The sequence below is a fragment of the Pongo pygmaeus genome, chromosome 5, assembly GCF_028885625.2.
Source record: "Pongo pygmaeus isolate AG05252 chromosome 5, NHGRI_mPonPyg2-v2.0_pri, whole genome shotgun sequence".
NCBI classification, from domain to species: Eukaryota; Metazoa; Chordata; class Mammalia; order Primates; family Hominidae; genus Pongo; species Pongo pygmaeus.
In genome coordinates, this window is record NC_072378.2 from 161,313,128 (window position 1) to 161,329,613 (window position 16,486).

The 16,486-nt window shown below is 41.7% G+C and overlaps 1 protein-coding gene across 1 annotated transcript in view; it reads right to left on the reverse strand.

Moving 5' to 3' along the window:
* The window catches only part of LPA (lipoprotein(a)), a 243,401-nt gene extending 231,578 nt beyond the window's left edge, over window positions 1–11,823 (reverse strand). The window contains exon 1 of the mRNA XM_063666806.1: window positions 11,744–11,823. Coding sequence (XP_063522876.1) covers window positions 11,744–11,792 — 49 coding nt within the window. The 5' untranslated portion in view covers window positions 11,793–11,823. The remainder of the gene's footprint in view (window positions 1–11,743) is intronic.
* Window positions 11,824–16,486: the final 4,663 nt, after the last annotated feature.

Below are 16,486 nucleotides of genomic sequence, written 5' to 3' on the forward strand. Positions count from 1 at the left end.
AAACAAATCATAGTCAAACTGTTGAAAAACAAAGATGAGAATATCTTAAAGGCAGTCAGAGAGAAAGGAACTATTGAATACAAAGAAACAAAGATCAGATTTCTAGTCAGAAACTATTCAAAACAGAATATAACAGAACATCATTGTTAAAGTGATACAAGGAATGAAACTCTCAACCCAGTATCTATACTCAGCAAAATCACTTTTAAAAACTGAAGGCAAAATAAAGACTTCTTCAGACAAAGAAAAGCTGAAAGACAACAGCAGCAGCAGTCCCGTGCTATAAGAAATGCTAAAGGTTGTTTTTCACAGAAAGAATGTGACTCCAGATGGAAATTGGGATCTACTGTAAAAGATAAGCAGCACCAGAAATGGTAAAATAAAGAAATTATTCAAAATATTTGTGGTCATAATCACTTTAAAACACAACTGATTATTCAGGGTAAAAATAGTGTCAATGTACTATGAGAGCTATAACATAATATAAGTAAGCCTCTATTACAAAGAGCAATAGCACAACATTTCAGGAGGGAGGAAGGAGAAGTGCAATGATGTAAGGTTTCTATATATCCAGTATAATTCTGTCATTTGAAGATAGAATGTGAAAAAATCAAAGTATACACTATAAACATCGTGGAAAATACTAAAACCATTAAAAATTAATTTAATAAGTAAGTAGTGGAGATAAACTCAATATAAATGAAGGCAGAAAAATATGAAAAAAGGAACAAAGTTTTTAAATGGGACAAAGAGAAATAACCAACTTAATGGTAGATTTAAATTTAATCCTATTAACAACTACTTTAATGCAAATGGTCTGAACATCTCAATTTAAAAGCTGAGAAAAAGATATACAAATACTAGTGAAAATAGAGCTGTGAAGGCTCTATTCATATCAGCACAAATAGACTTCAGAACAACGAATACTTCCACAGATAAGAAGAAACATTACATAATGATAAAGGTCTTCATCAAGAAGACCTAACAATCCAAATACACATGTGCCTAACAACAGAGCTTCAAAATATATAAAACAGAGTTACAATCTAAAAGAGAAATAGACTAATCTAGAGTTAAAGTTGGACACATCACCATAAATCCTCAGTAGTCAATAAAAAAAGAGAAAGACAAGCAGTAAGGATACAGAAGAACACCAGCAACCAACTTCACCTAAATGACCTTGAGAGAACACCCCGCTAAACAACAGAAGAAGACAGTCTTTTGAAGAGTACATGAAAGTGAGTTTTAGAACTCAATAATGAGTTCTGAAGTTGAATCGGTAATAAAAAACCTACATCAGAAAAACCCCTGGACCAGAGAGATTCCTAGCCAAAGTATACCAGTCATATAAAGAAGAGCTGATATCAAGCCTACTGAAACAATTCTAAAAGATCAAGGAGGACAGACTAACTCATTCTATGAGGTAGTCATCATTCTGATATGGAACAACAAAAAAAGAAAACTTCAAGCCAATATCCTTAATGAACACAGATGCAAAAATTCTCAATAAAATACTAGCAACTGAATCCAAGGGTACATCAAAAAGCTAATCCACCACAATCAAGTAGGTTTTATTCCTGGGATGTAAGGTTGGTTCAATGTACACAAATCAATAAATGAGATTAATGACATAAATTGTATTAGTCAGGGTTCTCTAGAGGGACAGAACTAATAGGATATAAAGGGGAGCTTATTAAGTAGTATTAACTCAGCAGATCTCAAGGTTCCACAAAAGGCCCTCTGCAAGCTGAGGAGCAAGAAAGCCAGTCCAACTCCCAATGCTGAAGAACTTGGAGTCCGATGTTCAAGAGCAGGAAGCATTTGACACAGGAGAAAGATGTAGGCTGGGAAGCTAATTCAGTCTAGGCTTTTCACATTTTTCTGCCTGCTTTACAATCTGGCCACACTGGCACTTGATTAGATGGTGTGTACCCAGATTAAGGGTGGGTCTGCCTTCCCAGCCCACTGACTCAAATGTTAATCTCATTTTGCCACACCCTCACAGACATAACCGAGATTAATACTTTGCATCTTTCAATCCAATCAAGTTGACAGTATTAACCATCACAAGTCCAACTCCTTGTCCACTTGAACCCAGACACACATCCTGAAATCATATATAATCTTCAAATAAAGACAATAATAAGGTCATAATTATGCCTAATATAATACAACTGTCTTCATACAACCAGAAACACACCAATCCCCAAACCAAAAGTTATTACATAAGGTTAACAATATTTAAATGCTGATATGAACAACACTTAAATGCTTAAATGCTGATGTGAAGTCCACAAATCTAAGGTCACATATGATAAAGGAAAAATAAAGGAAATAAAATAAAGATATTTTCTTAGCACAAGTGTACACATGCATTTAGAAAGGGGATGTAGTGCTGCAGCTGTCCACTTTCGGGTGGTGCCTGCATATCGTGCAGAACCATCTGTGAACCAGTCCTTAGTTTTCCCTTCCTCTGTCAACTGATCATAGGGAACGCCCCATGAGGCCATTGGTGCAGGCTGGGGGAGGGAAGGCAGGGTGGCACGAGTGGAGAACATGGGCGTTTGAGCCACTTCCTTATGTAACTTACTTGTGCCTTCAGGACCTGCTCAATCCCGATCACATATACACCACTTCAATTTGATGATGAAATGCCGCTGTGCTGACCCATTTCATGGCTAGATGGGTCAGAAAGCACCCAGTTCATGATAGGCAGTTCAGGTAGCATGGTGACTTTATGACCCACAGTCAAACGTTCAGTTTCCACCAAAGCCCAATAACAGACCAAGAGCTGTCTCTCAAAAGGAGAGTAGTTATCTGCAGAAGTTGCAGGGCCTTGCTCCAAAATCCTAGAGGTCTCCACTGTGATTCACCTATGGGGGCCTGCCAAAGGCTCCAAACAGCATCCATATCTGCCACTGACACCTCAAGCACCATTGGATCTGCGGGGTCATGTGGCCCAAATGGCAGAGCAGCTTTCACAGCAGCCTGGACCTGTTTCAGAGCCTTCTTTTGTTCTAGACTGCACTTAAATCTGGCAGCCTTTCAGGTCACTCGATAAATGGGCCAGAGTAACACACTGAAACAAGGAATGTGTTGCCTCCAAAATCTAAATAGGCCCACTAGGCATTGTGCCTCTTTCTTGGTTGTGAGAGGGGCCAAACGCAGCAAGTTATGCTTCATCTTAGAAGGAATATCTCCATAGGTCTCATGCCACTGCAACCCTAGAAATTTTACCGAGGTAGAAAGTCCCTAAATTTTAGTTGGATTTATTTCCCATCCTCTGGCATACAAATGTCTCACCAATAAGTCCAGTGTGTTTGCTACTTCTTGCTCACTGTATCCAATCATCATAATGTCATGAATGTAATGGACCAGTGTTATATCTCGTGGAAGTGAAAAGCGAGCAATGTCTCTCCAAATAAGATTATGACACAAAGCTGGAGAGTTGATATACCCCTGAGGTAGGATGGGGTATACTGCTGGCCTTGTCAGCTGAAGGCAAATTGCTTCTGGTGGGTCTTATGGACAGGAATGGAGAAAAAGCCATTTGCCAAGCCAATGGCTGCATACCAGGCACCAGGAGATGTGTTAATTTGCTCAAGCAACAAAACCACAACTGGTAGAGCAGCTGCAATTGGAGTCACCACTTGGTTAAGCTTAAAATAATCCACCATCATTTTCCAAGATCCATCTGTCCTCTGCACAGGTCAAATGGGAGAGTTGAACAGGAATGTGGTAGGAATCACCACCCCTGCGTCTTTCAAGTCCTTGATGGTGACACTAATCACTTCAGTCCCTCCAGGGATGGGATATTGTTTTTGATTTTTTTATTTTTCTAGGTAGAGACAGCTCTAATGGCTTCCATTTGGCCTTTCCCACCATAATAGCCCTCATCCTACCAGTCAGGGAGCCAATGTGGCATTTCTGCCAGCTGATAAGTATGTCTATACAAATTATGCATTTGGCACTGGGAAAATGACCACAGGATAAGTCCAGGGACCCACTGGAACCACTGTAAGTCAGAAATGAGCTAAAACTCCATTAATTACCTAACCTCCATAAGCCCCTACTTTAACTAGGGAACCACAATAACGTTTTGGGTACCCTGGAATCAACATCAGCTCAGAGCCAGTGTCCAGTACTTTCTGAAATGTCTCATTACTTCCCTTTCCCCAGTTCACACAGTTACCCTGGTAAAAGGCCAGAGGTCTCCTTAGGGAAGGATGGGAGAAAGAGTAACAGCATAAGTTGTCAGTAGCCTAGTGGGGTCCTTCCTCAAGGGGATCCAACCTCCCCTTCATTCAGTGGGTTCTGGACCTGTAACTGGTTCAAGTCTGGAAATTGATTGATGGGCCATGATTCTCTGTTTTTATAATTCAGATTAGTCTTTTGTCCATTCCACCTGGCAGGTTTTTGTTTATATAAATCAAGTAGGAATGCAGTAGGTTTCCTATCAATTTCACTTCTAGGAACACCATGATTAATTAGCCAATGCCAGAGCTCTACATGAGTCAGACTCTTCTGATGGCTGCTTTGCCTCTGCTGTCTATTATGGTAGTTATGCCCACCTTGCCTTTGATGGTTCAGTGCCGACACTTGGCCCCTGCCACCTCAGGGTCCAATTATTCCCATTGTATTTAAATTTTGTAGTTGAGTGACTGTGGTTCCTACTGTTAGATCTGACATACAGAGAAGAGCAATTACGGGCTCTTCAAAAATACAGGTACTGCTCTCACAAATCTATTTCACAAAGTGTCGGCCAAGGGTGTATCTTCTGGACCCTCCCAGCTGGGATGAGTAGGTCTAAAGTGACTAATCCAATCCACCATCCTAATCTCCCTAAGCCTTTGGATCACTTCCTCTACATTAAACCAAGGCATTTCCAGCTCACTGACACTGGACCATCTTTTAATCCATATTTCAGCTAACCAAGCAAATAAACTATTATAACTTTTTTTTTTTTTTTTTTTTTTTTTGGAAATGGAATCTTGCTCTGTTACCAGGCTGGAATGCAGTGGGGCAATCTTGGCTCACTGCAATCTCTGCCTCACAGGTTCAAGCAATTCTCTTGCCTCAGCCTCCCAAGTAGCTGGGATTACAGTTACACATCACCATGCCCAGCTAATTTTTGTATTTTTAGCAGAGACGGGGTTTCACCATTTTAGCCAGAATCGTCTCAATCTCCTGATCTCGTGATCTGCCCGCCCCCGCCTCCCAAGGTGCTGGGATTACAGGCATGAGCCACTGCTCCCGGCCCTCTCAGAACCTTTTCTAAGTCCCCGAGCTGCAACATTAAATGCAGAATCCCTACTTAGTAGGGCCAAACCAATAAATTCAGCTTGATCCAACTCTATGTCCCTTCCACCATTATCCCTTACCCTTAATATCCATTCCCATGCCTGTTCTCCAGATTTCTGCCAATATAAATTAGAAAACTTAAGCAGTTCTTCTAGAGTATAATGCACCTCCTCATGGGTCACACTCTGAACCTCACCTCTGGGGCCCACAAGGAATTTAGCCTAGTTATAGGTCTAGCAGCATTCAGGGGCATTAGGGGTGCCTCCTGACGAGAATCAACATTATCTTGCCTGGCAACTGCCTCAGGGGAGGCCATCACTGTTGCCTCAAGCAGTGCAGGGTTTATATCCTCAGACAAAGGTGGAAAGGCTAATGGCAGCACGGGTCAGGGAGGGGATGTTACCACTACTGGGGATGGGGAAACTGTTTCTTCTGGCAAAAAGTTTCATCAGAGTTCACAAACTCAGTGTCCTCAGCTTCATCAGGGTCCTCCCACACATCCCCACTCCAAGTTCCAAGGTCCCATTTTTTTCTAGTCAATGCCCTCACTTTAACAGTAAACACCTGGCAAGGCTGTGCATGCACCTCTTGTTGCAGGTCAGCTACTCGCATGATAACAGCTTGTCTCTGTTTTTCCACAATTTCAACTCTTTCTCTACAGGAGTTAAAACTCTCATTCAGGGCAATCTTAGCAGATTTGTGCCTCAGTATCTGCTTCTGAAGGCAGGAGACAGATCCCTGAAATCATCATTTTCTTTCATCTCTTTCTCCAGAGAACTTAGGAGCAACCAACCAACTTCATTATGTTCCTTGGTTCTCCACATATAGTCAAAGGTATTATGTATAGAGTCACTAAACTCCTTGCCTCTCATAAGTGATGAACCAGTAGTGTCAAATGCATTTATTTTGCACAACTCTCTAAACAGTTCAGGCCAAGTACTATCAGTGTTCTCCATACTATTAGAAGTAGAGTCCTTAGCATTTTTTGGTCTAATCATATTAATCAGCCAACACCAGAAGTCCCAAAACCAATGAAAGAACTCCATCCTTAATATTCTGTTCCTCGAGAACCACTCTTGGTATGAAAATCTGTATTAGTCAGGGTTCTCTAGAGGGACAGAACTAATAGGAGATATATATATATACATATACATACATGTATATATAGAGAGAGAAATATATATATGTGTATATCTATATACACATATATATATAGAGAGAGAGAGTATATGTATATATGTATATATATAGTGTGTATACCTATATCTATCTATAGATACAGATATACACACACAAAGGGGAGCTTATTAAGTAGTATTAACTCACAAGATTACAAGGTCCCATAATAGGCCACCTGCAATCTGAGGAGCAAGGAAGACAGTCCAAGTCCCACAGCTGAAGAACTTGGAGTTCAAGAGCAGGAAGGATCCAGCACAGGAGAAAGATGTAGGCTGGGAGGCTAAGCCAGTCTAGCCTTTTTACATTTTTCTGCCAGCTTTATATTCTGGCTCCACAGCTTGGGGGCAGCAGGGGCAGGGGCTTCAGGGTGCTTGCAGGGATGACACACTGGCCTCTTTTCCATAGGGTGGCTGGGGCACACTGGGGTGTGAGTAAAGCACTCAGGATCTTTTTTCCTTCCCTAGTCCAAGTACAGCAAGGGCAGTATGACTGCAGTGTTAGTGGCAGAAGGACTTTCAGTCACCTCTGGGAGCTCCACCCCACAAAAACAGAGTGCAGCCAGTGGAAATGTTCAGCTGAGTTCGAGGTGCCTGCACTGTGGGCCCAAGCCAGGAGCCTTGCCTGGTGAAGAGTAGCAGGTGAAAGCTCACAAGAAAGAGAAACTGGAATTCTTTCCCTGCTGTGTGCTGGAGGTGTCAGGGAAGTGGCCAGGTCCCTTCTTTCTCAAGCCCAAGGGCATTAACAGTGGTACTGCTGCAGCTGAAATGGCAGAGAGGCTGTGGGTTGTCTCTTGGATTTCCTCCCCAGAGAAGCACAGAGCCAACACTGACTAAAATGTTCAGGCAGGGCCAGGGTGGCTGTGCTCTGCCCAGTGAGGAATAGTAGGGGCAGGGACCAGTGCAGAAAACAGTGTGGCCACTTTTCCATAAGGCAGCTACACTGTGCTGGAGGTCCGTGAGAGTCCTGAAGCTCCTCGCTCCCTCCTGAGCCCACACTTTAATCTCAAGAGTTTGAGATAAACAGTGGTAAGGAAGAAAGTACAACGGGTACGGCTAATGAAACCCAGGAAGATAAGTCAATGCATAGAAGTAATTCCAACCTAAAGAAATACTTTTTAAAAATCATATTTATAGAGGTTTGCAGTGATACTAAAAACAATATTGCAAATCATTATTAAGAATACAAGAAGTACAATGTTTCTTGTCTTCTTTAACACCTGTGATGCAGGTGTTTGATATGAATTCTACCTAATGGCTGCATTGCTTCTTGCCACCACCCAAAGAAGGTTGTATAGCACTCAGATCTATACTAACTGCAACTGTGTATCTCTTAGGAATTTCTCCTTTGCCTTCTTCCCTCCCTATCAGCATGTATCTAGCAGCATTCTGAAAAGTTAACTGCACAGCGAGCGATTGCTGGGCGTCTTAAGGGGCGTTCTTTTCTGCCTAGGTATTCCCCCTCCTCCACTCATGTCTAGCATGCAGGACTTGGGTAATCTCTGGGGTTTCAGATTTTCCAGACCTCCATTTTCTCAGGGGCTTCCACCTCCTGCTCATATCTAGCTATCTGCCTACTCTAACCATAAAACCTTAAATAAGAATAAATCATATGTTTGCTCTTGATTGCCATGTCATGATAAAAAAAATAAGACATCATCAGTGGCAACTGTGTTGCCAAGATTGATGTTCATCTGTTCATCCCTGTGTAGAAATGAACCTTGGAGGCCATTGTTTGATTTCTTACAATATGTGCATTGGTTGTAACACTGTCACTTTGACAGTTGATAAGCATCCTCTGAATGGTCCCTCCTTTAGTTACAAAAATGTTGGTGCATGGATGATGTTGGGAATTAATAAAAAGTGAACTAAATTATGTTCTCATCTTGGGCAAAAATTAAGCCAAAAAAATGGAGGGTATGAAGCTCCTCCACAAAGAAGGCCATTTTTGTACTAGGCTTACTACAGTGACACACCACTATTAGTTGGGGAGAATTCAGTTTTTCCAAGGTGTTGACAGGCATCCGGATTTCAGAGGAAATTGTAAAAAAGCAGAACCTGGGACCAATACTGCCCATGATTTTTCTTTGAGATCAAATCGAGGCAACAAATCTGTTCAAAAGCTGCTTTCTGCCTGGTCGTGGCAGAGGGTGGCCAAGTGGGGCTCAGCTGTGTTCCCATTGCAAGGCTACTGAGTGTCCCCTGTCCTGAGGCTCCTTAGGACACCTGGCCGAGCTTCAGCAGCCCTCTTCCCAGCCTGAAGATGCCAGCTCCATCTCTGGCACAAAATACTAGTGATTTTCACAGGGTGAGAGGCCAAAAGAGGCTAATAAAATGAAGATAGCCAAGCTTCCATGGAATTAAGCAACAGGACAACCTTGACCACTTTGAGGGGTGTGGTGGGGGCCACATGCAGATGGAGTGGGTTAAAGAGTGACTAGGAGAGCAGTGGGGGTGGCAGCAGGAGACAAGCCTGGCTCTGAAAGCAGCGAGACTTCTAGGGAATACAGGGTCAGGGGAGGTTCTGAAAGAGCGTGTGTTTGTATACGATGACAAGTATCCAGTAGAAAGGCAAAGGAACAGATTCTCATTCTCAGAAAGACCTGTCCTGACCTCCTGAGAGTACACAGAGCATGAACGCAGGACAGGGAGGAGGATGCAGGCTCATTGATTCATGCAAAGTCCTTGTCCATAGTCCACCTGCTCCCCACCTCTGTGACTTTGTCCTTCCTAATTTTATACGCTCTAGGCTGGAAAACTGGATTATTGAACAGGCATTGGCTGATGCATTCTAAACCTAATCCACTAAAAAGCACTTGATAGATATATCAAAATATCATTGAGAAATAGATATTTTAGGCCCATATCCATGGCTTCACCCCGCACTGTTTCTTATTTGAACTCCCTTTTCCCAGGAAGAGTTGTGCTTGGGTAAATTCTATAGCTCACAGTGTGACTTCCAAACACACAATAAATTAATAAGGTGTTTCCTACAGTGAGTTAAGTTAAACATTCTGAAGAGTGTTTTTGAAATGTAGCAGAGCAGGCTACAACTGATATTCAAAAAGAGGAAACTTCCATTTATTTCCCCCTTTAACTAAGTTACCTGTAACTGTGTCATTTTATTATGCTTCAAGCACATCACTGCTGAGATCCCCTCCCCAGCTCATGTCGCTAGGAAATATCCCAAAACAGAATCAATTTTTTCTTTTTTTAATCTGATGATTTTTCCACAATGCTTTTGTTTCTCTGATTCACCTCCAGGGCTCATATGGCAATGGGGTTTTAATAGGGTTTATTTGTTGGTGAAGAAACATTAAACAAATCTTTTAATAGGAAAAATACTTTTATATTATAGGCAAAATGTAGATGTATATTGCTACTGAAGTAAATGTATTTTATTAATGCTGTGAGAATTTCTTCCTCACTGTGGTGTGTGAACGTGTATGCATATTTGCATGTGTAAAAGACTTAGCAATTTGTGAATAGAAGATGTTTCTCTGCTTCTCACTAAGCATGGCTATAAAAGAAACTTTTTCCTCTCCCCGGGCATTCCAGCACACTGGAAAGATAACACGTCCACAGAAAGCCTGGCTTTCCAAAAGAGCTTATGAGAGAATGTGCCCCCCAGGTTGATTAAAACATATGTTAATCCTGTGGCAGAGAAGTTTGTTCTAGCCTTTGGGTGTAGCCTGCTGAATAAGTTCACGGTGATCTACATCCTAGTTTCCATGGGCTGAAATAGAATATTCATATCCCCTGCGCTCCCTACACACACAGACATAGACACCAATTTCCCCAAAAAACTCTTTGCTTAATCTTCTCCTGCTCTGTATTTTCTTTGATATTTTCTCGAATGGCTTCCACTAAATTCAAATGTGTTTGACTCTAAAGTCAACTTGTAAAATTTTATCTGGTAATTTATAGATTAAATTGCAAGCATCTTCCTCCCTTTCATCAGACTTTCCCTGCAGGGCAAGTTCATCTAACTATGTGCTTCAAGATGGAACTCCTGAGTTCACAGCTGATTTATAAACCAAAGCATGCCCACTACAAAACTCTCATCCCCCAGAGATTTGCCTCAAGGGACAACACCCTGCTCACAAAGGCACCAGCAGGCAACTGCTCAACTACCTGGTGGATAAGGTGCCCAAGCTAGCATGGACCCCCGAACCCTTGCTCGCGTCCTCTGCTGCCTTTTAAAAGTACCACTTTCTGCTCCAAAAGTGAAGTGGTACAGCAGGACTGCTGCATTTCTTCCCCTAAGCTAGCTTTGGAAGCAAATCACTTTCTTTATACCAGACTTCTCTCTTCTTAATTGGATTCTGCAAGTGGCAAACAATTAACCTGCTCTTCAGTTACATTGGAATGTGTTTAGATTTATTTTTTCAAATGTTGGAACAAAGTTGAAAAAGTGAGAAAAGCCCCAGATTTTTTCTTGGAAATCTGGCTTAAATCCAGGTTTCTTTATTTCCTTGATTTGGGAATTTGGTCACGAGACAAATAACATGATTTTCCTAAGTCTAGATTTCTTTGTTTATAAAATGGGGATGACTATGTTACCCTATGTATACCATGAGCTAAATAAGCAAGTATTTGTAAAGGACACACACTTACATTCACAATCACACACAGGTGTGTATGTATGTATGTATAAAAATGTGGGGACCTAACCCAAGCACTGAGTATTTGTTGAATCATTATATGCATATATCATCTGGCAAATGGATGTGTATAATTTCTCCAGGGATAAGAAGCAAATATATACCGATGGAAAGCCTTACTCAGGCCATAACAAAGAGAGAAATGCTGAGTCCCACTCCATGAACAGGTCAAGGAACCAAACATATTCAAAGAGCTATTTCATTGTTTCAACTTGCTAGTGAGGGGAGCATGGCACCTGAACAGAGATTATATAAATTAATGAAACTGAGAACCAAGTGAAGAGCTTAGCCACCCTTTGCATAGTTAGCTACAATGGCTATTTTCTTTTCAACTAGACTAGCCATCATGTAGGCACACTCTTTTAGATTAGAAAAATCATCCATTATTTTTTCTGCCCATTCATTCCAGCACCGTGACAGTCTTCACGGGGAAATTAAACTTATTTTTTTAAGAATTTTTCAATCATATACAAGATTTTGAACTGGGAATTTCACGAATCAAAAATTAAATAAAACAAATTGCACATAAAGCCATGGCATATGTATTTTTACTACATTGTGGGAGAAAAAATAATTATTGTACAAAAAAAAACTACGTCTTACCTGATTTCAGAAATAAAAGAAGTAGAAGAACCACTTCCTTATGTTCCATTTTGGGACTGGCCAGCAGTGCCCAGAAAGTGTGTCCCACTCCCAGGATGTTGTTGACTTACATGAGAGTAAACGCATCCACAAACCAGATAGTCAAATTAAGTTAATGATTCTCGCAGAGACCCATGCCACTGGCTCAGCAGAATTCAAACATTGCCTTGAATAAAGAGTCTTATAAAATATTTGAGAGTGGAATGTCAATAGATGCTGGGAAGTGTTGAAAGCCATTGTCCCCCCTCAGCTGCTCCATGCTGCCTTCATGTCTCCTTACTCCTTGCCTCACCCCTAGACTTTCATCTCTCCTGATTAGTCTTGTTTCCTCCCCTCTTCTTTCATTCTCTTTCTTTTGGATAAAATAAAATCATAAAAGTAGCTCATATTTGCTGGTAACTTCCATGACCAGACCCTCTGCCAAGTGCTGCACATCCGTAGCCTCCCTCAAGCTTCCCAACAGGCAGTGCTGTTCTCGTCCCTGCTGTACGAGGAGGGGACTGAGGTCTTCCCGAGGTTGTGTCACTACCCAGGGGTGCAGCTGATAGACACAACCCTTTCAGGTCTTAGTTTACGAACAAGCTAGGTATGAATGTTAACATCTCCACATCCTATATCAAACTGTGTCAAAATTACAACATAAGTGAAAATCTTCTATTATCTTCAAAATTTATTTATTCCTAGTGAACTCACATGTTTTCTGTAATTATAAATTATGTTATACGATATCAATCCTTCCAGGAGCGGGTGGTGGCTCATGCCTATAATCCCAGCATTTTGGGAGGCCACGGCAGATGGATCACCTGAGGCCAAGAGTTTGAGACAAGCCTGGGCAACATGCCAAAACCCTGTCTCTACAAAAAATACAAAAATTAGCTGGGTGTGGAGGCACATGCCGGTCATCCCAGCTACTAAGTAGGCTGAGGCACTAGAATTGCTTGAACACAGGAGGTGGAGGTTGCAGTGAGCCAAGAATGTGCCACTGCACTCCAGCCTGGGTGACAGAGCAAGACTGTCTCAGGAAAGAAAAAAAATAAATAAATACTAAATAAAATGAATAAAATATCAATCCTTCCCATTCTAGTAGGTGTGGCTTAAATAAATACATAAATATTTTTAAAAATAAAACACAGGGCCGACTGCGGTGGCTCAACTCTGTAATCCCAGCACTTTGGGAGGCCAAGACAGGTGGATCACAAGGTCAAGAGTTTGAGACCAGCCTGGCCAATGTGGTGAAACCCCATCTCTACTAAAAATACAAAAATTAGCCAGGCGTGATGGTGGGCACCTGTAGTCCCAGCTACTAGGGAGGCTGAGGCTGGAGTATCACTTGAACTCGGGAGGCGGAAGTTGCAGTGAGCCAAAATCACGTCAGTGCACTTCAACCGGGGTGAGAGTGAGACTCTGTCTCAATAAAATAAAATAAAATAAAATAAAGCATAGTATCAATCTTTCCCCAAATGAATTCATGGTGCAATCTTATATTTTCATTCTCATGAAGTAAAACAAGAGTGGTAGAATTAAGTGGAAAGAGTCTATCTCTAGTGTAGTCACATCAGTGGTTGTGTCAAGATGGTTAGGAGGCTCCTCCCAAGTTTAAAACAGTATCCAAGCCCCAGTTGTAAATCAATTGGGGAGACACACCAACTCTGATCATTAGCAATATCTGAGCTCCAGTCTCCACTCTAGCAAAATATCCCTTCACAAAGATGAGGACTGAAAAATGCTCACTGAATTTAGCAAAGAAGGAATCACTACAGGGGTAGGAAGAGAAGCCACACCTTATCTCTCAGTCTGTTTGTATTGCTGTAACAAAATGTCACAGGTTGGGTAATCTATAAAAGACAAAAATGGATTGTCTCACCGTTCTGGTAGCTGCGAGGCCCCCAGTCAAGGTGCTGGCATCTGGTGGCCCCTTATTACTGTGTCCTCATGTGGCATCAGAGGCCATGATGAAAGCAGAGGAGATGCCATGTGAGGGTGCAGTGACGAGTCGGGCCATCAGAGGCCATGATGAAATTCCCATGATGGGATTCATGCCTCAGTAAGAAAAAGACAAGAGCCATCTCTACACACACACACACACACACACACACACACACACACACATAGAAAAGGAAGCCCCCACCCTTTTCTAAAGTTATTTGACCTTCGTAAAAGAATAGGTCCTCTGGTTCTTGGTCTTAGAGCACAGTAAGAAAAGATAATTCCCTGAATTTTTAAAAGCCCTTTTCTGAATCCAACCAACCCTCAGTCCCCTAAGAGTGGCCAGAGAAGAAGGACTCCACCGAGCTGACATTCCAGTTCAGTAAGTTGTAGGGACATTGTTTTTAAAGAATCTGTAGGTGGGGGAGCACCAACCCGTAACATACTGTAAGCCTGCGGGTTCTCCAACCCAGTCCCTTCTAGAATCCTTCCCTGTCCACAACCAGTGATGGATTATTCCAAATGTTGTTCAGTTTCATTTGACCTACTTTGAAAACCAAGTTCCAATAACGAATAACTCTGGGAGCTAAGCCTGCTGCATTCGGTCCCTCTGAGTAGCCTTTCCACCTACCCAGGCCACAATCAGTAGTAATCACCATTGAACATCCTTGAGGCTATTCTGAAATTACTTTGCATCAAAGACTGCACAAGAACTGCTCTAAGTAGAAGGACTGATATCAGCAATCAAGGTCCCACCAACGGCTGCAGACAGCCGTTGAACTTCATGTGGGAAGTTGTCACTGAGTTCTGACACTCTGGAAATCCTCTAGGACTCAACCTTCCAATAAGCAAATATATGGAAAGGTGAAATTAGATAAAGACATTATTACCTCAGGGGACAATTAAGCATTGGTGGCTAGTCTAAACATACTCTTTTAGAATATTTATTATACTACTGGCCACCATTTACTGTAGGTTTGTCAATCTGTGCTAGGCACAAGCAACACTATGAATTGCCCATACCATGCTATAATTGCCATATTTTTCTCTGTTATTCCCATTACCATTTTATAGATCAGGACATTGAAACTTGCTTGCCCATAATTATATCAATGGACACCGGGAGAGCCAGGTTCCAACTCAAATATCTGGGACTCAAGTGATTACTTTTTTTTTTTTTTTTTGAGACAGAGTCTCGCTCTGTTGCCCAGGCAGTGGTGCAATCTCGGCTCACTGCAACCTCTGCCTCAGGGGTTCAAGCCATTCTCCTGCTTCAGCTCCCCAAGTAGCTGGGATTACAGGTGTGCCTGACTAATTTTTTGTATTTTTAGGAGAGATGGGGTTCACCATGTTGGCCAAGCTGTTCTCGAACTCCTGACCTCAAGGGATCTGCCCACCTCGGCCTCCCAAAGTGTGGGGATTACAGACATAAGCCACTGTGCCCAGCCTTAAGTGATTACTTTCAACCACTGCACTGCAATTTACTACTGGGGGGAAAGAATAATAATAACAGTAATGGCTATAATTTATTGATTAATGGCTATATGCCTGGCACTATACTCCTTTTTGAAGTTCTAATTTACTTATAATCGACACATAGTAATTATTTATGGGGTACAGTGTGATGTTTCAATGTATGGATACATTGGATAAGGACCAAATCAGGGTGATTAGCATACCCCTCAGTTCAAACATTTTTTCTTTCTTTGTGGTGGGAAGATTCAAAATTCTCTCTTCTAGTTATCTTGAGCTATACGACACATAATTATTAGCTATAGGCATCCTAGTGTGTAATAGAACACTACAACTTATTCTTTCTATCTAACTCAAAATTTGTACCCATGGACCAACCTCTCCCCATTCTCCTCTCCCTGACTACCCTCCTCACCCTCTGGTAACCACTATTCTACTGTCTAATTCTATGAGATCAAGAATTTACAAAATTTTATTGACAAATAATAATTGCACATGTTCATGGAGTACATAGAGGTATTTCAATACATATAATGTATAGAGATCGAAGAGGGGTAGTTAGCATATCTGTCAATCATCTCAAATGTTTATCACTCATTTTTGTTAGAAACATTCAATATCCTCTTTCTAGTTGCTTGAAACTATGCAATATATTATCGTTAGCCACATTCATCCTACAGTGGCACAGAACACTACAACATATTCCTGCTATCTAGATGTAATTTTGTAGCCTTTAATAAATCTCTCCCTATTCCCCCTTTCCCCACCCTTCTAGGCCTCTAGCATCCTCTGTTCTAATTTTTACTTTGAGATGAGCTTTTTTTAGCAGCCACATATTGATACCAGCAGCAAATCCATATGGGTCTGTAGCAACCTCAATTCTTGCTTCCTCAGAAGAATGAATTTGACTGAGGGGAATGAGGCAGAAGGCAAGATTGAGGCAAGTTTTTAGAGCAGTAGTAAAAGTTTATTAAAAAGCTTTAGAGCAGGAACAAAAGGAGGAAAGCACACCTGGAATAGGGCCAAGCGGGTGACTTCAAAGGCAAGTGTGCGCCTTGATGTTTGGACTTGGGGGGTTTTATACATTGGCATGCTTCCAGGGTCTTGTGTCCCTTCTCCCCACTCACCCAACTCCTGAGACCTTATTGGGAAGCTGCTGTTTCAGTTGTTTTCGATCTATTGAGAGACCGCTTTTCCTTGATGCCAGCTGTGTCCAATTGTTGCCTTAGACCGACAACAACCATCTGACCATCACCTGATGGTTGGCAACACTCCTGTTGTGTGTTTGGGGGCAGTGGTAAGGGG